The sequence below is a fragment of the Ictalurus punctatus genome, chromosome 29 (assembly GCF_001660625.3).
Source record: "Ictalurus punctatus breed USDA103 chromosome 29, Coco_2.0, whole genome shotgun sequence".
NCBI lineage: Eukaryota > Metazoa > Chordata > Actinopteri > Siluriformes > Ictaluridae > Ictalurus > Ictalurus punctatus.
The window spans coordinates 5737694-5765112 of record NC_030444.2 but is presented as its reverse complement, the minus strand read 5'-3'; the positions used below and the strand labels follow the sequence as shown (position 1 = coordinate 5765112).

At 39.2% G+C, this 27419-nt stretch overlaps 1 protein-coding gene across 2 annotated transcripts in view; it reads right to left on the bottom strand.

The window, feature by feature from the left end:
- Positions 1–27419, bottom strand: part of adgrb3 (adhesion G protein-coupled receptor B3) — a 330718-nt gene that overhangs the window by 169493 nt on the left and 133806 nt on the right. The window contains exon 3 of one of the 2 annotated variants that reach the window (XM_017461819.3): positions 1263–1373. The exons of the other annotated variant lie outside the window; for it this stretch is intronic. Coding sequence (XP_017317308.1) covers positions 1263–1373 — 111 coding nt within the window. The remainder of the gene's footprint in view (positions 1–1262; positions 1374–27419) is intronic. 2 annotated transcript variants of the gene reach the window in all.

Genomic DNA, 27419 nt, shown 5'->3' with positions numbered 1-27419 from the left:
AACTTCACTTTTCGTGAGGAACATTTCTGTTGAAGACAATCAAAATACTACAGAAAAAGTTGATATCATGCTGCCTTAACATGTGACTTACACTGTTGCACATAAACTGTGCATCTAAGACTGGCTGTCTTTATTCCTGTTATAGCTGCTACATTTATGTCAGACAAAGACAAACTATTAAATTTTATGATAAATGTACAATGGTACAATTGTACATATACAATTGTATTAGTTGTAATTCCCGAATGAGTGATTGCATGGCTGTTCCAAATGCAAACAATAAATGGAATTTTTCCAGTAGACTGCCTGTCATAGGTAAGAAAATACACTGTATAACATTATTATCTACTTTTTTGTTTTAAAAAGTATACACTCAGCACTAGTCAGATGTGAATGATATATTTTCTATGCAACGTACACTGATTTTCAAAGTTATATTATTTTTCTTCTCTATTGTTAGAAAAATAATGCAAATTTTTAAAGAGCATTATTGGGCTGATCAAGGATTGGGTTGAAAAGTGGATCAATTTGTTTATTTTTCTATTCTTTTTTCTGTTGTTTTTTGAATGAAGCAGTGCAACAAATAGGGCTCAACTAAAATGATGAAATTAAAAGCATAATGTAAATGTAAACTAAAAAGTCCAAGCTGAATTAGGATGAGAAAAACACAGTTAGGGTTTAGTTTGCTAAGTGGTTTGCAACTTAAAATGTACACATCTCACAAATGATAAAAAAAAAATAAAAATTAAAGAAAAGAAACAAAAAAGAAAAGAAAAGAGAGAAAAATGCAAAAAGGCAAACCCCAGCCCATGATATGCTTTGAAATATATTCAAAACCCCCATGCAAAAATAAACATAGGGGAAAATAATTATTTAAAACAATATTTACTAAGTTTTTCCTATTGGTTCAACGACTCTTAAATCACATAACCATTATCAGCATGCAAGCTAGAACCTACAGCTCCTTCTGGTGAAAAGAAATGGATATGAAAAACACTCGAATGTTCTTTGTATTACAGTGAAACAAAATTAAGAAACCAGTTGGAATTCTTATTAAGTCAATTTGCTGAAGGATCTGCCAACATTTCCTTTTGAGGAATTTTAAATTTCTATGGGGTAATAAATAAGAGGGATAAAAATGAATATAACAAAAATTATCTTCACTTTAAATGTGCAGTATAAGAAAGAGAGAGCATGCAAAGTGACTTAGATGAAATTAAGTTTAGTTAACATAAAGGAAAGAAACATAACTATTATATTACCAGTTTGTGCCATAAATTTAGCAGACTCATCTTGCTCCTGTTGGCCCTTTGTGTCATGAACTGATCTTGGCCGTTGGCTTTTTACAGTATGCTCTCCGATCATTCCAAATTCTAGAGACAGAATAAAGGTTCATGAAAACTAGGTTCGATACAATAAGCAAAAAAGAGCTTAAAACAATTCTGGCAATAGTTATAGTCTGTCGCAACTGGCAGTACATCACACATGGATAGCTTTTTATAGCTTGACTTGTATTTTTTCTTTCTTTTTAGCTTTAAAGAAAATAACAAACAATGGTTTATCAGTGATGTGTTGGGAGCATTAACTGAGTTCAGCGGCACATCTAAGATGCATAACAACACATGCAAATCAACTCACATTGGCTTTTAACAGGATAGTAATTTAGCCTCTACCCCTCCCCCTTCCATTCCCCAAGAGAGAAAAAAAAGAGAGTAGAAAATGAAGGTAAAAATGTCTAAGCCATCTGAAAGCCACAGTGGAAGGGGGGCGGGGTTGGGTCATGTGCATGCTAGATTGATCCACAGTTTCTGCAACAGATCAGGGCTTTTGGGGTAATTAGTATCTAAGACTCAGAATTAGTAGAGGAATTATGTGCTATTCTATGTCACAAGAATGTCATGTTTTGAGCTGTATGTTCATTTATTTAATATGAATTACTGTGTTGTTGTTATTGTTGCTTTGACACAAAATCATCAATCGGGCATATTTAATGTTCGAAATGTGTTGTAATTTGAAAATACTTCTAATAATTCATACATCATTAGAGGGACATGATTTATGAATAGGTGAGATTTTGTTCTTCCTAAAACCAGACATGAAACATTGGCTGAAATAAAAAGGGGATACATATAATACAGTATGCAGGAATCCAACAGAATGTTTGATAATATTTCCAGAATAAATCATTAACATTAACCAAAAATACAAAAATAATATAACACAGCCATGCTTCCATCACTAACTGGGAATTACAACTTCACCAGAAATAAGACAAACAAATAGACTACCTCATAGTCCTTAGACAACTTAGCAATTTTGATTCATTTTAAGCAGTTTGTATTTTGTGAAGCAAAAATAATAATTATATATATATATATATATATATATATATATATATATATATATATATATATATATATATATATATATAGTTACTAAATATAATCTTTGCTGCCTTTAATTTTTATTATTACTACTACTACTACTACTAATAATACTATAATGATTAGAATTATTATTAATAATAACACTAATATTATAAATAACAATAACAGAGCAAAATCACCAGTGTTGATTTAACACCCACAGTGTTGAATTCACACCCTACAGTGTTTATATGAGTCCACTGGACTCATATAAACACTCTGGGTGTTGAATTAACACTAGGGATTTTACTGTGTACAAATAATAATAATAATAATATTAATAATAATAATAATAACAATAATGTGCAAGAAAAAAGATTTGGAAACATTGGAAAAAGGCCGATTAAAGTTAAAATATCTTAAAAGCTTTAATAGAAGAAAGGCACTGATTGCAGATCTTGCTACAGACATCATCTCCCAGAATTTATTATGATTAAACATTTTTGCCTTGACCTATGTACAAATGTTACCAGCAACCTTTCTGCAGCCTCTGGTACAATCTATTTACCCCACAATACAAACCCATTCATTTGAGCTTGCAGTGCTTTTGCCCAGAGAACATGTTCTATAAATCATTTAAGAAGCCAGAGCACTGGAACATAAAAGTCAGAGAAACATTATCAATGTTAGTGGTAAGGCCTGCCCTTAAGCCTGAGACTTTTCATTGAATTACAGTCTGGCATACAGGAATGGCATTTAAGGTGGAAAATATAGACCTGAGTTTAGCAATCATTTAAATGTCTTTTTCTTCTTTTCTTACTGCCTGTTTTGGCAACCACCAGAGCAAGATGGTTTTTCACAAGTGATTATATACAGTTGTTTCTCAATAACCAAAGTAGAGTTGCCTTTTACACATTAAGCACACATTTCATGACAATCCTTACACTAAGACATAAAACACATTTTGAAATCAGTAAGAGAACATTGCGCTTACCAGGACAAACACTAAAGATCTTTTCTCTACCATTCTATGACATGTCATTTCCAATACTTTCCAAGTCTTTATAATTAAAAGAGGCAGATATACAGAAAAAACAATAGCTGTACAATGAAGAAGCATGGAAGAAGAGGAAAGTATAAAGACAAAATAGAGAGTTAGGAAGAGAAGGACCTAGACAATCAGTCTCAAACGAAGTTCAAGCTTCACATGTTGACCACGTTCATAGTTTGAGAAAGATGTTGAATACTCTAGAGCAGTGGTTCTCAACCAGGGAGTGTGGAGAGATCAGAAGGGGGGCGCAAAACAGACTGGGCATCATTTGGGTACTCTGTGTATTTTATTGCTTTTCAGATAGAATGTGCATAAATGAAAAACTCTGTGTTCTCTGTCCCTCTATTTTCTTTTTGCTGGGGAGAGGCGGAGTTTAGCCTGCGTTTTATCTAGCCGTCAGTGCAGACCAGTGTTGCCAACTTGGCGACTTTTCAGACCCCTTTAGCGAATTTGCCTAGTGAAAAAGGTCATTTGCCTAGTGACAAATCTAGTGTCTTTTTGGACAAACCTTAGCAACTGTCTAAACATCGCCAGTACTGTCCTGCAAACGCGAGGTCTTGCTTTCCCACTGCACTTGCACCTCTCTCTGTGTCTGCTCTGTTCAGTGAGTGACTGAGAACCGGTGCAGCACATCCCGGTGATTGCAGGGCAGCTGACATACGCGTGAATGTAAAAAGAAGCTAGCGCAGGTGTCCCACTGATTTGTTTGAACAATGTCATGGATAAAGAGACACGCCCTTCGTCCCAATTTACATCATTGGTATACAAATGTTTTTAGAACGCAAGACGAATGTAATGCAACATGTTTTACATGTATAATAGTCCATGTTATTACAGCCTAGTTCTCTCATTCAAGGTAGTTATAGTGTTCAGAAACATTTTTGATCATTCATGTTCCATACCTGTCCATTACATAATTTTATAAAAATAATTTTTAAAAAAAAATCATAAAAGACTAGATAGATAGATAGATTTTATATAAAATAGATAATCACTGTACCTGGTCTCCTCCAATATGGGTGGGGGGGCACATGATAGGGGAGGCTTGGGGGTGAGAATAGCTTGAGAATCTCTGGTCTAGAGGGATTATTTAGCCAAACATAAATGTAAGTCTGATCTACTCCAGAATAGCTTCATTGTATTTTGCCATAGGAGGGATGGAGCACATTTATTTGAAATAAATTCCCTCAGATGGTGGTGATGATGATGGAGAATGCTTTATAACCTATCAATCCAAATTCTGCTATAGGTGTTCAACTGGATAGCATATGATTTGCATAATTTTTGTACTATCAAAGCATTCGGTGAGCCCATGTACCCTGTGCATAAGGACACTGTCAGAGATAACTCCCACAGTATAGAAAGCTTTCATAATATGGTAAAGGTGTTCAGTCGAAATAACTTTGTATTGATTTGCATTGACTCTTTTCTCAAAGAGAACAAGTGGGACCAAACCATGTCAGCAAAATGCCTCTACACAGCCTCCCCAGCTACTAGCTCTCTACCGCCATCATCAAAACTACTATTAAGAGAATATCTTTTTGCAGAATTGTGTTTATTGCTCCAATACAGTTCCAGAAACTTGTAGAATCTGTGCCAATGTGTATTGAAGCTGTTCTGTTGTGGCCCAAAACTGTAATAAGACATTTATGTTGTTTTTATCCCTTTAATTAGCCACCCAACTGCACATATACACTTTACAACTCAGCATTTTAGCAAAACGAAACACTAGAAATATTCACATCAAAATGCTGAACACACTTATGAAAGTGAATTTGTAGGACAATAAACCAACCATACAGAGCTGAAGACACTCTAAATGCTTTGCCTCATTTTGTAATTGACAATCACTTATATTGTAAAACATACTTATTGGTTTGTAAGCACAATTATAATTTTAGAAGTATTCAAATCACTTACTCAAAGTGCCAGCTACATACAACACGTAACACCTAAATAATCATTCAGCAAATCTTGTAAATTTTTAAACAATTGCTAAGTAGCATTTTTCAGTATCGAGTTAAATTTTTTGAAAACAGTTCAATATTAGCCAACAGAACTCAAAATGCATTCAACTGCACAATTGTCTAAATCCCATATGTGGATATGAAACACTTTCATCGGTCAAGCTTTACCACCAGCAAAACTTGTACAGTGCCCTCCACTAATATTGGCACCCTTATGAGCAAAGAAGGCTGTGAAAAAGTGTCTTTTTTGTTGATCCTTTTGATCTTTTGTCCACGATGCCATGTATCCTAATAAAATGATCATGCCCTCTAGCAGAAAAACAGCCCAAAAACATTAAAGAATGTTCATATTTAACCATGGGAATGAGGTACTATTCCATATGACTACCTTTCTGTCTGCGCCAAACCACAGCTGATGCTTATTGCCAAAAAGATCTATTTTGGTTTCATCTGACCATAGAACCCGATCCCATTTGAAGTTCCAGAAGTGTCTGGCAAACTGAAGACACTTGAGTTTGTTTTTGGATGAGAGTAGAGTCTTTTTTTCTTGAAACCCTTCCAAACAACTTTCGGTGATGTAGGTGACTTCGGATTGTAGTTTTGGAGAATTTCTCACCCCACAATACAAATAACTTCTGCAATTCTCCAGCTGTGATCCTTGGAGAATTTTTGGCCACTTGAACCAACCTCTTCAATTCAATTCAATTTTACGTGTATCATGCTTTGTATAATGGTCAATGTCTCAAAGCAGCTTTACAGAAATATATAAACACGGGATACAGATTTTAAATGTGTGAATTTATCACAATTGAGAAAGCCGGTGGCGACGTTGGCAAGGAAAAACTCCCTAAGATGTTAAGAGGAAGAAACCTTGAGAGGAACCAGACTTAGAAGCCTACCATACATGTCTTTGGACTGGGGGAGGAAACCGGAGTACCCAGAGGAAATCCCCACAGCACAGGGAGAACATGCAAACTCCCCACACACAGGGCCACGGTGTGAATTGAACACCCGACCCTGGAGAAGTGAGGTGAATGTGCTAACTGCTAAGCCACAGTGCACCCTATATATATATATATATATATATATATATATATATATATATATATATATATATATATATATAGAGAGAGAGAGAGAGAGAGAGAGAGAGAGAGATTGTTTGTTTGATTGATTGATTGATAGATATTGTCAATTATTTGATATCCATGACAGGAGAGTATTTTTGTTAATTTTTTTAAACAGAAGATCAGTTTAAACAATAGCAAATTTTCACAGCTTTCTTTGCTTATATTTACCAAGGGTGCCAATATTAGTACAGCGCACCATATCTATGTACCCATCCTTTCACTGGCATTTGATGGGAATAGATAGTTGCGATCTCTACTCAATCATTGACTTAAAAAAATGGGAGACACTCTATCTAAGTGATTCATCCTGCCTTTTCCCCTGCACTTTCTTGTGTAGCTAAAGAGCAGCTGAATTATGGGCATTGTCGCTGTGAAAACGATGGCCTGTGAAAGTCAAGGGGCCTTGCGGGGGGTTTTTGGGGGGTTTTGCGGCTACTGCGGGGGTATTGATATGTGGGAGATTTGGACTGTGTGTGTGTGTTTGTGTGTGTGTTACAAAGAAAGGGCTGAACATCAGAAAGGGGCAAAGGCAAGCTACAACAATATGTATTAAAACCCAACAATACATGGGTAAGCTGAGCTTACAGCCCTTTCTGTGTAATATTAATTTGATCATTTGATCAGTGTCCTATACTGTGTATGAGCTTTGAAGTACTGCTCAGTTCCAAATTATCAAACCCATACAAAGATTTTTGTGAATAGTACTGATACAAAACTTCTGTTAAATATGTACTAGCATCAACAGTACTGCATTTGGGAACTAACTAACTCTCTTAAATTACTGATAATTTTAAATAGGCAATTCTTTATGCAGACATGGTTTCCTCCACGTTACTAACATACTTAACACACACTAGAAAATGTTCCATTTATTGGCTATAGTAAGATTTACATAACTTAACTTTTATGTAGTCCTCAGCTTAAGCTGTTTAAGTTTAACTTCTTAGCAGCCAGTTCCAGTTATTAATTATAATCATCAAAGCAGCTCCATGGCTGTGGTTGTCAGATTTTTTCATGTGTAGCTCTCACTTGACAGGAATTTTTCAGCCTTGTTTAGACCAGGGGTGCCAAACTCATTTTATGTTTTATATCTTTCGTAAGTATTCACCCCCTTGAACTGTTCCACATTGTGTAGGTTAATAACCTAGAACTGAATCTGGGATTATATGTAAAATTTTTGCTTGCTCATAAGGAAAAACATATCATTTATGACCCGCCATGCCTACTTCAGTCAAAAGGTGCAGGCAATTTGTTGGTACCTTGAATAGTAAAGGCTAATAACGGGGGAAGCGCATTCTCTTACAAAGGCCCCCAAGGTATGGAACAGTCTTCCAATTAGTGTTTGGAACTCAGACACAATCTCAGTGTTTAAGTCCATATTTGTTTAGTCAAGCCTTTTGTGAATAGTTTTTTTTCTTAGATAAACGGAGCAGATCTAGAGGGCTCACGGGCATAGAGTGTTGTGGTGAACTGGGATGTTTGGATGCTGCGGCCCCCCACTTACATGTGTTCACCCAGGTTTGTTGATGGTGGAGTGGCTGGCTGCCTTATGTCCCAGGCCGCCCTCATGTCTGTGTTATCTTCTGGCTCTCCCTTTTAGTTATGCTGGCATAATTAGTCTTGCCGAAGTCCCTGCTTGTACTCATGCAAAGTACATCGTCTTTAACCATTACGGAACAAAAAGCATACCTAATAATCCCCCCTCTCTGTCTCTCTCTCTGTTGAGCTGCACGTTACTCCTGAGATACCAGTAATCTTGACCCCTTCTGCTCTCTGGACATGCCTGATCCATCCTGATGCCCTATTTCTGGTTGGAGTTCTCATCTGGAAGTCATGTGCTGCTGCTGAGGATGGCCCCACATGGTGCAGCCTGAAGATCATTGAAATTAGTATGGTACCACTTAAAAACCATAAAGATGGCTTTGGACCACAATTCATATGAACAGTTATGCTATGATGGCTTAGGACTACAATTGCTATGATAGCATTAGGACTGCAATTGCCACAAACAGTTTTGCACTCGAGTCTCCATCAGTGAACAGTGGATAAGTCCAACAAAACTTCATGTAAAATGACTTCATGTAAAAACTGTAATGAATTTCCTTGTTACACAACTGCACTATTTGACCATGTAGTATTACCACATTTATAGAAGGGATTTATTTATAATTGTACTGCTGTCACCCAGATGAGGATGGGTTCCCTTTTGAGTCTGGTTCTTCTCAAGGTTTCACCCCTCAAGGTTTCAGGGAGTTTTTACTTGCCACCGTTGCCTCTGGCTTGCTCATTTGGGATAAAGACATACATTTAAAATCTATATCCTGAATTTATGTTTCTGTAAAGCTGCTTTGGGACAATGTCCATTGTTAAAAGCACTATACAAATAAAACTGAATTGAATCATTACCACATTTATCTGTAAATGTTAATCTGTCTGAGTTTAGTGCGCTATTTTGATGCTAGGTGAAAAAACCGAGACCAGCTCTTTTTGAATATTTCAATTCATTTACAGCTTCAAAGTTCTTTTGATGGGTGGTTGGTGGTTTTACATTAATTGGACATTACAGTATTTTTTTTATTTTATTTTTTGTAGCAGTGTACACGATTTACACAACTAATTTATAACTGGCTTGGTCAAATATAAATAATTAAAACAATATAAACTTTGAAACAGCTACAATATCTTTATTACAATTTTAATAAAATGTACTTGTAAAAAAATTTTTAGTGATCAGTTTTCCCCCAGTGCTACTTGTAATCCTGGAACCATTGTTTGTAGGTAAAATTACTTACATGCTTTTATGTGCACCACAAATATATTGATTTTTAAATAGTTTTTAGTTGGATACATTTGTTGCAGTTTGGATTGTACTACAGTCTCCAATTTACACATCCACTCCACGCAATTTCATCAATTGCCTCGGGGTATGTGAAATAAGTGTAAAAGAGTGTTCATTTACTAAGAGATGTGGAAGAGTGTAATAGGTCCATGGCTCTGTAATTCATTTTCTGCTGTTTGCAGAAGACTGCAGTAATGATCCACTATTTGGTGAAGGGGAATGAATGATATGGGGCGGTGGCTGTCAACTAGTCTTGCCTCAGGACTCACAATTGTCCTGCATAATTAAGTTGCACTGCAGAAACAGATTAACTTTCTACACTTTTTGATTTAGTTTACCAAATGAATAGTGCAGCAACAGGCTATGTGTTCATAAAGCACAAAAACTGAAACAAGGGCCAAAAAGCCATTCAGACATATATTAAATCTCAAACCTTCAAAGCAATCTTCAGTAAAGACAGCAATAATACTGTAATATTCCTATATGAATAAAAGGCCATGCTCAGCCATTAAGACAATTATAATTAAAAACATATCAGTGGGTCCCCCTGGAGCTTAATTATTCTATTGTTACTACCTCATACCCGACTGCCTTGTTCCTGATGCTTAGGAAGATTAAACGTAGTTTATGCTTACAATGCTTTATATTTTTGTTTGATAATACTTTAGCACACAAAACATGTTGAAGACCTTTCCTTTATCCAGCATGTATAAGATTTAATATAATTAGTTTAACTGCTATGTTTTTCAAAGCCATGCAGGAAGAAAGTTGCCAACCTGTCATGACAAAACAGTTGAATAAATGTATGTTAATTAGGCATTTTTTTTGACTATGTGCCTATGTATCAATGTTTTATGTGAGGTCTCCTCTGACACATCCTCAGACACGTTATATGGAAAATACTAGTTGTCTTTTAAAATCTGATCAGAAATTATGTACATTTATAAAAAAGAAACCTCTGACTTAAGAGATTCCTCAGTGTTACACAAACTGCTTAAGTATGCAACTGAAAGATGCATTAGTGAACATGATCGACTGTGATATTAACGTTTAAAGTTCGTCCTCTGCTAATAGAAAACTCAAACTGACTGCAGATCAAATGAAGCGTTTCCTACACTTACAGCCAATCACCATAGAGTGGCGGTGGGATGACATAATTTTGTAGTGCCAAAACCCCAAAACAGAGTTAGCATTTTAGCCCTCGAGCTGCCAGCTTCGCTTCGAGCTCCAGCACTTTGCGCAAGGAGAAATCATGACATTAACATGATGCTAAATGGCACTATAGAGGTTGTCGGGGACATTAAACGTCATCACGCCGAACGGGAAAAAACTTTGCAGATAAACTCAGGGCTGTACAGTGCGACCATTTCACTCGCGTTCATGACTGAAAAGTATTTTGTGCGACTGTGAATAAATATTTATTCTCACCGGTGCGAGTGACCTGTTTGGAGTTGCATAATACAATCGGAATAAAAACTACAGGAAGTCCACAATGCATCTACACCGTGCAACAGTTACTTTCACACTGCTTTTCATCTCCTCAGTCAAACGAACAAGTGCAGAAATACTGCAAAGAAGCCATCATTATGAAGAGTAACACTGTACATCATGTGCTTCAACTTCCCAATCTCACAAACCGCCATATTTTATTGATCCCGCAAAATGACCTGAACTTGCACGTGCTTGTGTAGACACAGCAGCTTCGCGTGGAGTAAATTAATAATAAAGCTAACACTACAAGGTGGGTTTAATTCAAACTTCTTTATTAAAATAAGATAGAAAATGTGCTTAGTTATAAATAAATCATTTAATATAAAAATAGATATTATAATAACTTCATAAAATATAAATAAAATGAGAAATGAAATAATGTTTAATTATTATGGGTTGCATTGGAAGGCTTAGAAGGCTATTAGCCTTTTTCCTAATATGGATCATGTTTGTGTTAATCTACTTTTAATTAGGAGTATTGTTCAAGATTTTTAAAAATAAATATTTTATGCCTGTTTATTTATCAATTAACCAACAGTATTTCTCATTGCTATTATTTTAATTCAATTAACAGTGACCATGAGCAGAGAGCTTACATTTAACTGTTTATGACAGACCTCCTGATTAAAGCTTAAACAAAAAGATTGGTATCTGGATCAATTTCTGTCGTAAAAATCCTGATCGGTGCATCCCTAGTGAACACCATTAAACTAAAGCCCTTTGCATCTGACGGGTAAATGAACTCACCCAATTACATTTTATATGAGATTATTCAGATATATACACAATATACACAGAGTGGTTCGAGAACTGACTCCAGCCCAGAACCATGACAGTGGAAAGTGTCTAATATTGTAGCTTTAAATATATTTAAGAGGAGCAGACTTCAAAGACTGAACATAGATGTTTATTGTATTTGTTTACAAGGTGGAACAGGTTAACAGTTGTTTTTTGCACATAGTCTGTAAAATTAACCGAAAATATTACATTTTGTTTATCAGAAGGTAAATTAATTAGTCATGGCTCACACTATGTTCCTAAATTCGGTCATAATTGACAAGCTCAAGTTTTCTAAAAAAACAAACAAACAAACAAACAAACAAAAAAAACACCTCAACTTCAACTGTGCTCCTAAATTTTTGTAATTATTATTAAAGAAATTGTCTTGTGTCTCTCCTCCTGTAAACACTGTTATTGCCTTTTCTGCATAGGCCTGAATTGCTTTCATTTGGTTGCTATCATGATCTCACCGGCAGATGGCGCTGCAGCGACGACGTGCACAGTCAGCTGGAGAGCGTGTGCACGTGCTTGAAGTGCGCATGGACGATAAGACTGTTTTTACAACGGACATGTGCACTCATTTTGGTTTCTGTTCTGCCCCCGCCCTGTTCAGTTATTGGCGGAGGTGTGAGGGGGTGCTTTGAAGTGTTACCAGCTGTCAGCAATTAAGGTAATTGTGACTGGTTATTTAAACCCCTCGCGTTGCTACGCAAATCGGGCAGTATTAGAGTATAGACAGAATGAGTAATGGTGCCAGGCAGTAATGTTTCCATGCTCTGTCTATTTTCCTGTTCCTTAGTTCATGCCATAGTTAGAAGAGTGTTTGTCATAGTTAGACGAGTGTTTCATGCCAGAGTTAAAACGAGTGTTCCTGCCATAGTTAAAAGAGTGTTTCATGCCTTAGTTAAACGAGTTTTTCATGTCAGAGTTAAATGAGTGTTCATGCCATAGTTAAACGAGTGTTTCATGCCAGAGTTAAATGAGTGTTTCATGCTAGAGTTAAACGAGTGTTCATGCCATAGTTAAACGGGAGTTATGTCATTGTTGAACAAAAGTTGCAGGCCATAGTTAAACGAGAGTTCCCTTTCAAAGGGAACTTCGACGTTGCATTTAGCATAACAGTATGGGAGCACCTTGCGTGCATGACCGGTATCTGAAGCTTGTGTAAAATCATGCCTCTACTTATAGGCCTGCCATGATCAGGTGACGTGGCAATTAAGCGCGTCGCATGATATACATATATATATGGCACCTGTGAACCACACCGCCAGCCTTATTATCTTCAGCGAGACTGCATGTCTGTTGTTTGTGTGACAAAAGAAAAAGAAACGCTTCATTTCTACTCTATATTTCTCAATATCTCTCAACTTTTCTATCCCTTTTTTAGAAAAAGAAAAGAGAGTGAACGAATGAGCGAGAGGGATTTCAGGAAATGTGTTACGCCTTGCTCCCGGTTCATCATGGGAGGAGACGGACACGCTTTCTGCGTGAAGTGTTTGGGCATAGAGCATGCTACAGCAGCCCTCGAGGGGTCTGACTGTCAGCATTGTGAACGTTTCATGATTAGGCAACTACGCTCTCAGCTTGCTCTCTTCTCGTCCGAAGGGAATTGGGTTTCAGAGCCTCGCGGATCTGCTGAGGCATCCAGTCGGCTCAGGTCCTGGGGTTCTTGTATGGATTTGGAAGAGGAGCCAGAGATGAGCACAATCTCTTGCTCTGTCTTCCGCGTCCGGCTCTCCGCCTGACCTTAGAGCTCGCGTCGCGACTCGAGCTCTAAGGTCCGGCTCTCCGCCTGACCTTAGAGCTCGCGTCGCGACGACTCCTTCCCCTATGGAAAGCCAAAACACCCTCGCTGACTCCAAGGAGTCGGTAGAGGGTGCCATTGTACCAAAAACCTACAGCGGCTCTCAAGCATATAAAGAGCTGCTTGAGGTAATCACTAGGGCAGTTCAAAAGTTGAATATAGACCGGCCCGGGGAAGAGGAAGTGGCTTGTAGCAGGCTGGATGAGCACTTCCTCTCGAGTAAAAATAAATATAAAGCTCCCTCACACCACAGAAAACTCCCCTTTTTTCCCCAGAAGTGCATGAAGAGATATCACGCTTCTGGAGAAAACCATACACTAGCCGTGTTTATAACCCCACAATGTCTGATTACTCAGCCATCATGGGGAATGAGCAGCACGGCTATGTAGCGATGCCAAAGGTGGAGGAGGCGCTTGCGAGCCACCTCTCTCCATCAACGGCAGGTAATTTAGGGAGGCCAACTTTACCTTCGAAGCCATGTAAAGCCACTTCCGCGTTCTTGGGCAAAACCTATGCGGCAGCAGGTCTTGCTTGTGGGTCCCTACATACAATGGCAGTGTTACAGGCCTACCAAGCAGACCTGCTGAGTGAGCTAGATACTGGTGAGGGAATTGGGCCCGAGGCAGTGGCAGAGCTGCACTGCGCCACAGATTTATCTCTCCGGGCGACCAAACAAACGGCCTGCCATATCGACCGTTCAATGGGTATGTTATGTTCAGTTATTGGCGGAGGTGTGAGGGGGTGCTTTGAAGTGTTACCAGCTGTCAGCAATTAAGGTAACTGTGACTGGTTATATAAACACCTCGCGTTGCTACGCACGTGGGGCAGTATTAGAGTATAGACAGAATGAGTAATGGTGCCAGGCAGTAATGTTTCCATACTCTGTCTAGTTTCCTGTTCCTTGGTTCATGCCATAGTTAAACAAGTGTTTCCTGCCATAGTTAAACGAGTGTTTCCTGCCAGTTAAACAAGTGTTTTCTGACATAGTTAAACGAGTGTTTCATGTCTTAGTTAAACGAGTGTTTCATGCCAGAGTTAAATGTGTGTTTCATGCTAGAGTTAAACGAGTGTTCATGCCATAGTTAAATGAGAGTTTTATGTCATAGTCATGTTCTAAGTTTTGTGTTTCATGCTTTATTTCTAGGTAAATGAGAGAAGTTTCAGTTAGTTAAAAGTGGTAGTGTTTCCATTCCCTGTTTAAGTTCATGTTTCTTGTTTCAGCTGTAAGTTTATGTTTAGACCTTGTTTCCTTCCTCCTCGTACATTGACTTAAGTGTAAATAAAGACTTTACTCCTGCGCTTACGTCCTGTTTGAGTCCTGTTTCATAACAGTTACATATTTTTATATATGATTTCATATTTTCATTTGGTTGATGGCATTTTTATTTTTACTTATCCTATATCTTGGCTACTATTTTATTTATAATTTGCTTCTACGAGATGATGCACTTTAAGGATCAGTCTAAGTTGATGCAAAGAATTGTACATTAGCAGGAATGTAGCACAACATGGAGATGAAGGCAGCGGTGTGTTTATTTAAATGTGAAAGTGCAATAAAAATATGTTGCAACTAAAATCAATGAATAATCATGATAAATAATCGAGATCTCAATATTGATCAAAATAATCGTGATTATCATTTTGGCCATAATCGTGCAGCCCTACTCCAGTCTTATTTGTATCAATGAAAAATAATCAGTGTAATGCCCTACTTGACACAGGCAGAAGCGCCAATATGAATTTCTCTGTTTACCTTTCAGCCTGAAAAATGCTGCTGCTACCTTCCAAAGATTGATGACTACAGTGTTACAAGACCTCATTGGCCAATGCTTTTTTGTCTATATCGATAATTTAGTTGTTTACGACTAGGATGTTCAGCAACACTTCCAAAATCTTAAACAAGTGTTCAGCAAACTAGCGACTGCAGGTCTGACACTCAACTTTGTAACCTTCTTAAAAAATCCCTATCCTTCCTAGGACATATCATTTCAGGGGAAGGAATTCGAACCGAGACAGTGGATGTTGTTATTAAGTTTTCCATACCCAAACATGCCAAATAAGTATAAAGATTTTTGGGGCTTGCTGGGTGGTACCACCGGGTCATTCCCCAATTTTCAGAGCATTTTCTGCACAAGCTTAAGAAGAAAGATTCAACATGGGAATGTTTTTTTTGAATGTCAGCATTCTTTTGAAGACTTAAAAGATGCCTTGCAAAAAGCTCCAGTAATGATGCCTCTGAACGTCAGCCAAGCTTTTACCAAGCAAACAGATGCAAGTGACACAGGCTTAGGAGCTGTCTTGACACAAGAAACTAGTGAAGGGGAACATGTAATTGCATGTATCCCGCTTGTTACAGGATGCTGAAAAAGCTTATGCTGTAGCAGAAAAGGAGTGCCTTGTTGTAGTTTGGGCTGTGGAAAAATGGCGACACTATAGAGAAGGTCGGCATTTCAAGGTATACACTGACCATTCTGCGCTCACTTGGGTATTCAATCACCCTCGACCGACTTCTTTGCTTACGAGGTGGGACATCCATCTTCAAAGTTTTGATTTTACTGTACACCAAGATGTAAAATTGTCCTGATGCATTGTCTCGATGTGTTGGTGAGGTGGCCTCAGCACAATTTGCAATATATCGCCTCAAGGGAGTTGAAGGAGACTTACCCATTAGTTGGGAAGAGATCGATAAGAAGGCTTCGCAAAAAACAAGTCTCGAGACCATAAACATATTAATTATAACATACATAACTTTTACTTGTTCAGATGCACCCAAGATGCTCAGGAGAGTCAGTTCCTGCAAGTAGTAGTACCAGCTTCCCTTAAGCTGTAGTTTTTGCAATTTTCTCATGACAATCCCTTAAGTGGTCATTTGAGCCAGACGAAAACTCTGCACCGACTACTTAATGTTGTGTACTGGCCTGAAATTCATAAAGATGTCTGGAATTACTATAGGCAGTGCCAGATATGCCAGCAGTACAAACCCTGTATATCCAAGATACCTCGTCATTTGCAGTCCACTCCAGTGGTAGCGCCTGGCTACATGCTTGGTATCGATTTGATGTACATAGCATAGTTTTACACTTAACAACATGCCGACCCACTGGCAGGGCATCGGTGTGTGAAAGGTAAGAGAGTCCTCCATAGGAGGACACAAAGTGAAATTATCAGAATGAAAGAATTATTTAAAAAGCCTAACAGTGAAAAGATTCTAATTCGGAATTGGATGGAGTAGGACGCGAAGTTGGAGGCTCCTGCTGATTTCAATTAAAATTGTAATTAATTTGCGCTTTTTGGTCATACAATAGATTTTGACTTATTCTACTCCGTTTCCTTGTTTGCACTTTTAACTTTGTGGTACGTTAAAATGTCTGGAAAGAACATGAAAACCTGTAGTAGCATTCAGACACGACTAAGGCCAAGTGTGCGAGACGCAAGCGAGTCCCCTTCTTCCCCTGAATCTGCACCGCCGAGTGGTGACTCTGACTTTGTCGCACTCAAGCTTGAGTTGCTGGCTTTACTGAGGAAGGACATTGCCGATATTTTTGAAAAGGAGCTCCAGGAGACTTTCAGGGTTGCGCTGTCTGCTGTTCAGCTTGACCTGCAGGCCGTGAAAACACAGCTGGCTAGTGATAAAGTTGCTACCGAGGTTACCATATCAACACTGAAAGGTACTGTTGTGGAAATGGAGCACGCTCTCTCCGGTTGCACCAATGATATTGCTCACATGAAGACTACTATCGAGTCTCTCACTGTGACCGTGACTCAATTAGAGAATAAATGTGAGGATTTGGAGTCGAGGTCACGGCGCAATAACGTTAGGATAGTGGGAGTTCCAGAGGGCGCTGACACATGTACAACTGCTGTTGTAGCGGCCTTATTAAAAGAGGCGTTTGATCTGGAGAAGGAGCTGGTTTTGGACCGGTCCCACCGGACCCTTCAGCCGAAGCCGAAGCCTGGTGAACGACCACGAGCTATTGTGTGCAGATTCCACTATCACAGTGACTGTGTTGACATTTTACACCAGCGGATTAAAGTGAGGGATTTGACCATTTCCGTTTTCCCTGACTATTCAGCCAATATAGCCCAGGCCCGAGCTGCATTTAACGAGGTTCGGCGTCAACTTCGTGGTATTGAGGGCGCTCGCTATGGAATACTTCACCCAGCTCGGCTTTGCATTATATATAACGGTGTTCAGAAGGACTTTATTTCAGTGGAGGAAGCAGGACACTATGTTAAACTCTTGATATCGGGGTGAACTGCATCACCTACATAGCGGCGTCTTTTTCGCTCTTCTTTTATTTTTATTTTTTGCACTCGGTCTTCCAGCCCTACAGTATTTGGATTTTTATTGAAGATATCGTTGTTGCATTACTTCACCTAGATTTTGTGGACTCACTCCTGTTAAATCAACTTCTGTATTAATGTGGTTCTCTGTTTTGAGGCTCTGACTGGGTTAGAGTTTCTGTTTACTTAATTTTATTAGTGTTTTTTCCTTGTCTTTACGTGCTACACTGTTATATTATTTGTTACAAGTCTTTAAAAGTTAAGGACATTATATTTGTTATTGTGCGCAGACTGTTTATCAGACTTGAAGTCAGTAGGGGCTTTTTCTCTTATGGGAACTTTTTGTCTTGGTAATTTTTTTGGTTAGTTTGGCTTGCTCTCCGAGTTGTTTTCACATTGTGGACAACTTTTGGTTATTGTGGGAAACACTGCTGCCTCATTTTTTTTTTATGGAGGCTTTGGGTGTGTGTGTGTTTGGGGGATTGTGAGAGTAAACAAAACATGCCAGTGCTTTGAAGGATATGAATTGGAACAGAGTAATGTTAGTCAATTGCGAATCTGTTTTTAGAGGATTTAAACCTAACATGGTGAACAAATTATATTATAGAATTCAGGCAATTTTACTGGGGTTATCTCATACAGTGTGGCAAATAATAATCTGGTAGGAAATTTGTAATATCACAATCTAAAACTGGATTTAAAGAGAAGCAAATCAGTAAATGAATCACATGTAAATGAATCACATGTAAATGAATCGCATGTAAACGAATCACATGAATATGAATCACATGAAAATAAATCACATGAAAATTAATAAATAAATTAAAGTAAAAAAAAAAAAGGTAAAAAAAAAAAGCCTAACACTATAAGAATGATAGTTCTTAAAACACTGACCTACTCCAGAATGTCACACGCACACACATCCAAATTTCCCCACAAGGTAAATAAATCTGTCACCTTAGGTGCCACATTGTTTAACCTAAACAATGTTTACCTCTAACCCTGATTAATCAAGATGAGGTTTCTTGATTGCTATACAATCTTGATATGATGTACCTTTAACGGCTTTCTGTCATATACAACAGCTATTTCATAAACGCAATTTATCCTCCTTTCTTTGTCACATCATGGGGAATGAACAGTATGGGTTTTTAGCTATGCCAAAGGTGGAGGAGGCGCTTGCGAGCTACCTCTCTCCATTGACAGGAGGAAATTTAGGAGGGCTGGCTTTGCCATCCAAGCCATGTAAGGCCACCTCGGCATTGCTTGGCAAAGCCTGTGCAGCAGCGGATCTCGCTTGTGCGTCACTTCATAAAATGGCAGTGTTGCAGGCCTACCAAGTAGACCTACTGAGTGAGCTTGACAAAGGGGAGGGAATTGGGCCCGAGGCAGTAGCAGAGTTTTCACCGCGCAAACGACCTGTCACATCAGCCGTTCAATGCGTAGCCTGGTTGCAGTGGAGAGGCACCTATGGCTCAACCTCTCAGGGATGAGAAATAACGATAAGGTCTCCCTGTTGGACGATCCTGTTGAACCTTCTGGCCTGTTTGGTGGTGCTGTGAACGCCATCACCAACAGGTTTTGCGAGGTGAAACAGCAAAGGGTGGCATTCACCCAGTTCCTTCCACGTTGTGTCGAATTCACCAGCACTAGTGTGAGGAAGGCACAGAAGGTAAATGTGGCAGCCTGCCTCCCCCCGCGGAGAGCCTGGTTACAGTCACAGCCTGCTAGTTGACCTGATCTGAGAATGATCATAAAGGCCAAGCAGACAAAGAATGAGTGGTCCTGAAGGGCCGCAGAGGGAAGTATCAGGGGATGTGAGGCTGTTTGGGCAGTTAGCCCACAGTATTACTGTAGGCTCCAATGTTGTCCCAAGTTTTCAGTCTTCTCTGGTCAACAAACTGTCACAAGGCAACGAAAATCTGACAGTTTCCCTCCAACAGAATCTGGAACAGTTAACGCCACTAATAGACCATCTAGCAGTGTGGAAAATACTGCCAAATGTGTCTCCATGGGTTCTGTCCAACATAGAAAGGGTTACAGGGTCCAGTTCAGAGCTTGACCCTCCCGGTTCAGACGTGTGCTCACTACAGTAGTAACCACAGAGCAGAACCCACATTAGCGCAACAAAGTAAGATCCCTCTTGGACAAAGCGGCCATAGAAAATGTACCCGGTTCTCTGAGGGAGGGTACAGCCATTATTTCCTGGTCTGCAACAAAGATGGAAAATGTGGCAAATTTTAGATTTGTGCCATCTGAACCATACTCTTTGGACATACAGGTTCAAGATGCTGATGCTCAATCTTATCATTCCACAGATTCAGTTTGAGGACTGGTTTGTGACAGTAGATCTAAAAGGTGCTTATTTCCACATAGAAATATTGCCCAGTCACTGGCAGTTCCAGAAGTTCATGTTTTGAGGCAACACGTACCAATATTGGGTTCTTCCCTTTAGTCTAGCTTTATCCCCTGACACAAAGTGCATGGATGCTGCTCTGGCTCCCTTGGAACTCCAGGACATCCGTGTACTAGCATGATTCGGGGAACTGGCAATTCAACATCGAGATTTTGAATCCACATGAGGAGTGCACATTTCTCCAGTGCAAAGGTCAACTTTTTTAGGGGTTACATGGGATTCGACTACGATGAGGGAGTTTCTGTCCCACACATGCATAGGGTCAATCCTATCAACATAAAGCTAAAGATAAAGCTGGGTCTGGGCATGTTGGGGGCTATGGCAGCAGCAGCCAACATCATAACATTGGGCTTATTGCACATGAGACCATTTCAACGATGGCTGAAAAGTCAGGGGTTTCATCCGAAGAGTAATCAGTGTCACGCGGCGATGCCTATGTGCTCTGAAAATTTGGAGGTGTCCCTGGTTTATAGCTTCAGGTCAGACGCTTGGGGCTTCTCCTTATCACGACATGGTAATGACAGATGCTTCCCTCATGGGCTGGGGCACGGTCTTAGATGGCTGTCCAGCTCACAGTCTCTGGAGCAGTCCTCATCTGGAGTGACATATAAATCGCCTAGAAATGCGGGCTGTATTTCTAGCATTGAAATTCTTTCATCCTGAATTGAGAGATCACCATGTGTTAGTTGTGACGGACAACACCAGTAATCTCATGTATCAAGAACCAGGGAGGGTTACGTTTGCTCCCCGTGTTCAGGCAGACACAACTAATTCTTCTCTGGGCAGAGGAAACATTTTTGCCAGCGAGTGCAATGTACATTCCGGGCAGACATCCTGTTGAGGCAAGGGCTGAGTCCCGGGGACGGAAGGTTCCATCCACATGTGGTGGAGTCCATATGGTGGAGGTTCAGCCAAGTGGAAGTGAATGTGTTTGCCTCAGAGGAGACAACACATTGCCCGCTGTGGTTTGCCCTCACTCCTCCCACACCATTGGGGCTGGACGCCATGGTGCACACGTGGCCAAGGTCATGTATGTATGCTTTTCTTCTACTTGCTCTGCTCCCACAAGTTTTAGCAAGAGTTCACTAAGACCGTCTACGTCTGCTGCTAGTAGCACCTTATTGGCCAGCTCGAATATGGTTCTCAGAGATAATATCCCTGATGGATGTCACTCCTTGGGAGATTCCCATTTGCAGGAATCTACTGTTTCAAGCTGGAGGGTGTGTGTGTGTGTGTGTGTGTGTGTGTGTGTGTGTGTGTGTGCGCGCTCTCTCTCTCTCCCCCTCCCCGTTTCGCTCTCACAGGTCGTTCCACCCTAATTCACTGTGCTGACGTGCTGCACCGGGATTGGAGAGAAGATTGGGCGTCGTTTAAAAAGGCGGAAGAACGATATGTCGGGAGGAATGCGGATGTGTGGTTTATCTGTGATTGCGTGCACACTATTGAGTAGCGAATATTTTTCCCGGTGTTTGAGTGAGATCGCTTGCTTGTTGTATTGTGTGTGAGTGAAAGAAGTGAGTGGTAGAATCTTGTGTTGTCCCATTCCCCTGTTTTGTTTTGTGTTGTGGCAGAGTGTACACCTCTATTGTAAATATCTTTCATTGTAAATATTTCTTTTCTAATAATCACGAAAGCGGTAGGGGTGAAGTGCCATTTATTTTTGCGTGTATCTTTTGTTCGCTGTTTTTGCCACAGTTAGGGGGTCAGGCAAGACTCTGTATATTCTTTTGAAATACCTTTTTTTTATTAGGTAATTTAAATTGATACAGGACAAGATAGTGACTGTTCTGTTTATTATTTTGGCCTTGCCCAGCCCTGAAGAGATTTGCTTTCTTAGTGATTGTTTGTTTTGGATTGTTTCTTTCTTCTTTTCTTATAGTCATTAAATTTGTAAGATTCCGAAGATTTTTGAAAGACGTGTGTTACCTCATTATTATTTTGTTTATAATTTCCTTTATGTTACACCTCGACCCTAGACCGGGGTCGTAACATAAACTGGGGGCTCATCCGACCCGTCGTAACAAGGGACACCAGCTCTTAGATTGTGGTCTCTTAACTGAGATTGTAGAGACCATGTTGAACACTAGAGCACCATCCACAAGAAAATTCTCAGCAGGGTTGGCTCCTTCTACAATCAGGGTCTACGTGGCCGCCATTTCGGCCAGCTACGCCCCATTGATGGAGCCTCTGTGTTTCAACATCCTCTAACATCGAGGTTTATGTGTGGTGTCAGGTGGCTGAGGCCCATCTGCAGACCACACATATCTTCCTGGGACCTTTCTGTGGTCCTCTAAAGATTGTCATGTGCCCCATTTGAGCCTTTAGATTCATCCTCAGAGAAGCGTCTGACTCTAAAGGTAGTTCTTCGGCTGGCCCTGACATCTCTCAAGCAAGTAGGAGATCTACAAGCTCTCTCTGTTGCCCCTTCCTGCCTTGACTTTGTCCCTGCATTAGCCAAGGCCTTCCTACATCCTAAACTGAATTATATTCATAAAGTGCCTACATCTGCTGCCCAGCCGGTAGTGTTGCTTGACTTTCTGCCCTCCTCTCTTCCTCACACCAGAACAAGGGATATTGCACCTACTGTGTCCAGTAAAGGCTCTCTGTACTTACGTCCACTGCTCCGGCCAGTGGCATAAATCGGAGCAATTGCTGGTCTGCTTTGGCAGCAACAATAGAGGTACTAAATACATGTGGAAGCAATCTCTATCACTTATGAGGCACACAGTCTTGCTACGCCTGTGGGGATAAGGGCTCATTCCACTACGCCTCCTCAAAAGCTTTATCCAAAGGGGTACCCTTACAGGATGTGTGTGCTGCAGCGGGGTGGTCTATGCTGCACACTTTCATTCGATATTACAATCTGGACATGCATTCCACCCCAGGGCTCGAGTGTCTTGCAGTGACCCTTGGGCTCGGATCTTTTGAACAGGCCATACCCTCAGTATGACGGAGTGGGTATTCTCATTCCCACAGCGTGAAGCTCACGCAATGTTGAGTTCCCTTTGGAAGGGAATGTTTGGGTTACACATGTAAGCCTGTTCCCTGAGAAGGGAACGAGACTTTGCTTAGCTTTGTCATACTGGGGCATGCCTGTGAATTGTGTCTTCGCTTCAGATAATAGAGGCTGATGACATGGTTTACAGGTGCCATTTTATAATCACAGGGCACGCTTAATTGCCATGTCACCTGACCACGGCAGGCCTATAAATAACACAAGCTTCAGATACTGGTTACGTGCGATGGCACTTCCCACAGTGTGAAGTTCATGCAACATCTTGTTCCCTTCTCAGGGAACAGGGTTATGTGCATAATCCAGATGCTCTTGTTGTATCCCTTTTTAAAACAAGGCTTGAGTTTTTTTTTCTTCAATTCTTGGAGCTAATAAAAAATGTAAAATAGGAATGAAAAACTTTCACTTTCAGTGTGGTAGCATGTCTTTTTATGTACTTTGCTGCAGCCATTATTCTAACCACACCATCTGTTACAGTTAAAAGTCCCACTTCTGTGAGCATTAGATATTTTTCAAAGATAAAAGGTGGGCCAAACTTTGTTCATGGGGTTTGCGCTGTCTGTCCACCACCTCTTGCTGTTGCCAAATGCTTTTTAGTTCATTTCAGTTCAAGGCCTGCTGTGAGTAACTGATGGTCTGTGTTAGTAGTTGGAGAGAGGGGACTTAGGCCAAATAGCCATAAAACAATGAATGCATGAACAGAAGAGCTTATAAAATTATATATTCAAGATGGTCTGCAGTCATCTACATCTTGTTCCAAGTAGGCAGAAAGTGGGAGGAAAAATAATTGCAGTAAATCTGATATATAAATTGTTGGTCCCTGTGCATCATGCCTGTGTCTCATTCAGCCCAAGAAAATGGTATGAAATACTCAGAGATTGCTGGAGGTTTTACAATAAACAAGCCACTACCACTACTACTAACTAAGTATCCACTACCTTTTCGGCAAACTCTTTAAAGCAACATATTAAATCAATATTTCCTCCCTCAACACCTTTCTTAAAGTCTTTCTAAATGACTATGTTGCATGTGCAATCTTGTGAGAGACAGCACTTTAGCTCCAGACTGACTGATGTGTGTAATCTTGCATGAAATGAGCGTCCATTTCTGTGGCCTGCCACTTTCTCACTCCTCCCTAGACACATGTCTACGTGCTCTCAAGCCACTGGCTTTGCTTGACAAAGGCATGTCTGCTTGACTACACATCTCCATGTATAAAACATAGCTACCTGGAACTTCTAGAAAAGTCCCTAATTGTCCAGAGTGAGCCAACACAAGTATGTTCACGTTGTCATTTTTTATCAGCAGTAGTACACCTTGCCTTCAGAGCAACTCAGATATGGAGTGTCACTAAAGTTTGAGTTAGCCAGTTCATACTGAAATGTCTTAATTTTATGATGTACTAATATATAGTTCAGATATGCAACATTCATATTCTTGCATTCACAATAATGTGTTCCTTCCCCCCGAAATAGGATTTACCCAGAATGATGGACATTGAAATAATTTTGCCTACAAATGAAAAATTATAGTTTCATAGTTGACTGCTCTTAATATGGCCTGCTAAAAGAATCCCAGACTTTTCATTTTGCTTGCGATTTCTTTCTCTCTCTCTCTCACTCTCTCTCTCTGTCTCTCTCTCTCTCTCACTCTCTCTCTCTGTCTCTCTCTCTCTCACACACATACACACACACACACACACACACACACATACACAAAATTTTAGAAGAGATGCAGTGAAATATGCTCCCAATTTTCAGTCCATCTGTGGTTCTAAACTATACAGCAGTCCAACAGAAGCTGAATTTTCCACACATCATTTGTACTCAAAATTGTTTTCTCTCAGTTTGACTTCCTGAGAAATTATTTATCAACTGTTATATTTAAAATACAATCTTACTAGCCTGATAGGCAGGTATAATAACCTAGGTGTACAGTGAATTTGTGAAAACTGAATACTGTAGAGCTGTAGATAATAATTAGTACTAATAATTAATAAATTAATTAATCAATTATTTCCATTATGAGCCTAAAGCATCTTTATTAGAGACAAATGAAAACACAATAATACACACAATAATATGACTCCAAATGTATGTATAATCAATAGCACAGGTTCTACACTCTGGTCCTGAACTAGCCCATGTCCGGCACATTTTAATGTTTTCCCTGCTCCAATATACCCACATTAACTCAGGAAGGGTTTATGTGTGTTTGTATATATATATATATAATATATATATATTTAAAATTTTGGTATTAGGCTGGCCTTGATACAATCCTGGCCTCTAGCTGTGGCTGGCACACAGATCATTAAATTCCATACCACATGGAGGAAAACGCAAGTAAATCATTTTGTTGCTTATCCACCCAACCATATGCTAGCTAGCTATCTGTCCATGTCTATCTACTCATTTTATCTATCTAGACAGATAAATGTCTAGTCAACCAGATACTTAAATAGACAGACAGACAGCAAGGTGAACGTTTAAGCAACAGTTAAACTTTTATTCTCTGTGTCTGCTTCCTCCAAGGTATCCGCATGCCTCCTGTGTCCCTAATTAGTTCCTCTGACACTTTTGCTTAAAATGCAAATCTAACCCATGCTCAAACTATAAACAGGGTTGCTTTTTATTCTGCATACCCCACTACCTATCAAAATCAGCCTAAATAACAAAACTCAAAATCTATGTACTGCTATACATAGCCAAATGTATTGTAAATGTACAAAATAATATCATACATTACATAAGTAATAAACCATTTAAACCCTAAAAATGAATCATTTTACCTAAATAGTTCTTTAAACAATTATGTCCTAAAATAGTCTCATGTTATTATGCATTGTCATAAATAGTTTACATTTGCTGACATTACTTTATCTCATTTCTTCTGTTTGCCATTTTACTTGTTAATTCATTACATTTTAATCATAAGCACAGTGCATGAATGCAGGTTGGTTAGCAAATCAGTGATTGGTCATAATTTACTTTACTGTGACCAAAAAGTTTCACAACCTGACTGATGCAGACCCAGTGAGTCTGCATGAGAAATTTTTCATAAAGCCACAAATGAACAGAGCAAATGAAATATGTGCCATGTGATGCATAAATGCACTTGGAGTAACCCACAAATAAATGCAGCCAATTCAATAAATAAAAAAATATTCAGATTTTTTTTTAATCGCAAAAATATTTTTGTATCTCAATTTATTTATTTTTAAATTTCATTTTATTTTTACAAATTGCTTGCAATTGATTTGTCTATATTGTTTGTAGTACTTGTATTATTTCTTTGCAAAAAATGCAACAAATATACTCCTATATAAATATGCCACAACGTCTGCAATACCACAAAGAACAATCTAGATGGAGCTCTCACATTGTCTAAGCTGATTTACTTGAAAATCTTTAGTAGTTGTGAGTATACACACATACACACACTGAGAACTCAAGGCTCCTGGTGTTTCTACACTGCTCTGTCCTTATCCTGCATCTTAAACTTAATAAATGCGGTCGGTGTCAGTATTTCATTTAGTTTATTTACAGTTATTTAAGCACATTATCCAGAGCCATGGGTTCATGAAACATTTTAGCACTATAGATCTCCACCTACTTAAACTATATATCAATGTAAGTGTTGCCTTGCATTGTTTGCATTACTTATTAGGAGCTTTTCATGAAAAGAAAAGAAAAAAAAATTCTACTTTTGCTGATCAAAGTGTGAGGTGTTGATTAGAGATGTCAGGAGCCTTATGTTCAAGTGCTTGATAGGAATTGTGGGTAAAATAAACAGGAATAGCTTTCAGATACTTGTCATCGGCTGTCAGTTTCTGTTGAATACATGAACAAGTATGAAAGGAAACATGTCACATGTCAAACATGTCAACATGTTGCCATAGTGATACTGACTGCACCATAACTTCCAGACTTTATTTGTGTCTTCTGAATGTATATGCGTTTATGTATCATAGTTGTAATATGAACTTTGCAAGTGTTGTTGCAAGTGTCTATGGTAAACTAACCTGTTTATTGGACCACATTGCTGTTTTAATGATTGTATTTAAGCTTAAATACTACAAAAATGATTGAATTTGATTTCTAAATGCAAATGAAGATGAATTATCTGCCTCTTGCATCCTCAGATTACTTAATACTACCAGTATATGTAGGCTTCTTTATTGCGTTTAATCAGAGGCTAAAGCACAGTAATGACATGATACCTCCATTTTACCTCCACCACCTCTTAAAAGAAGCATTTCACCCGCACCGTGGAATG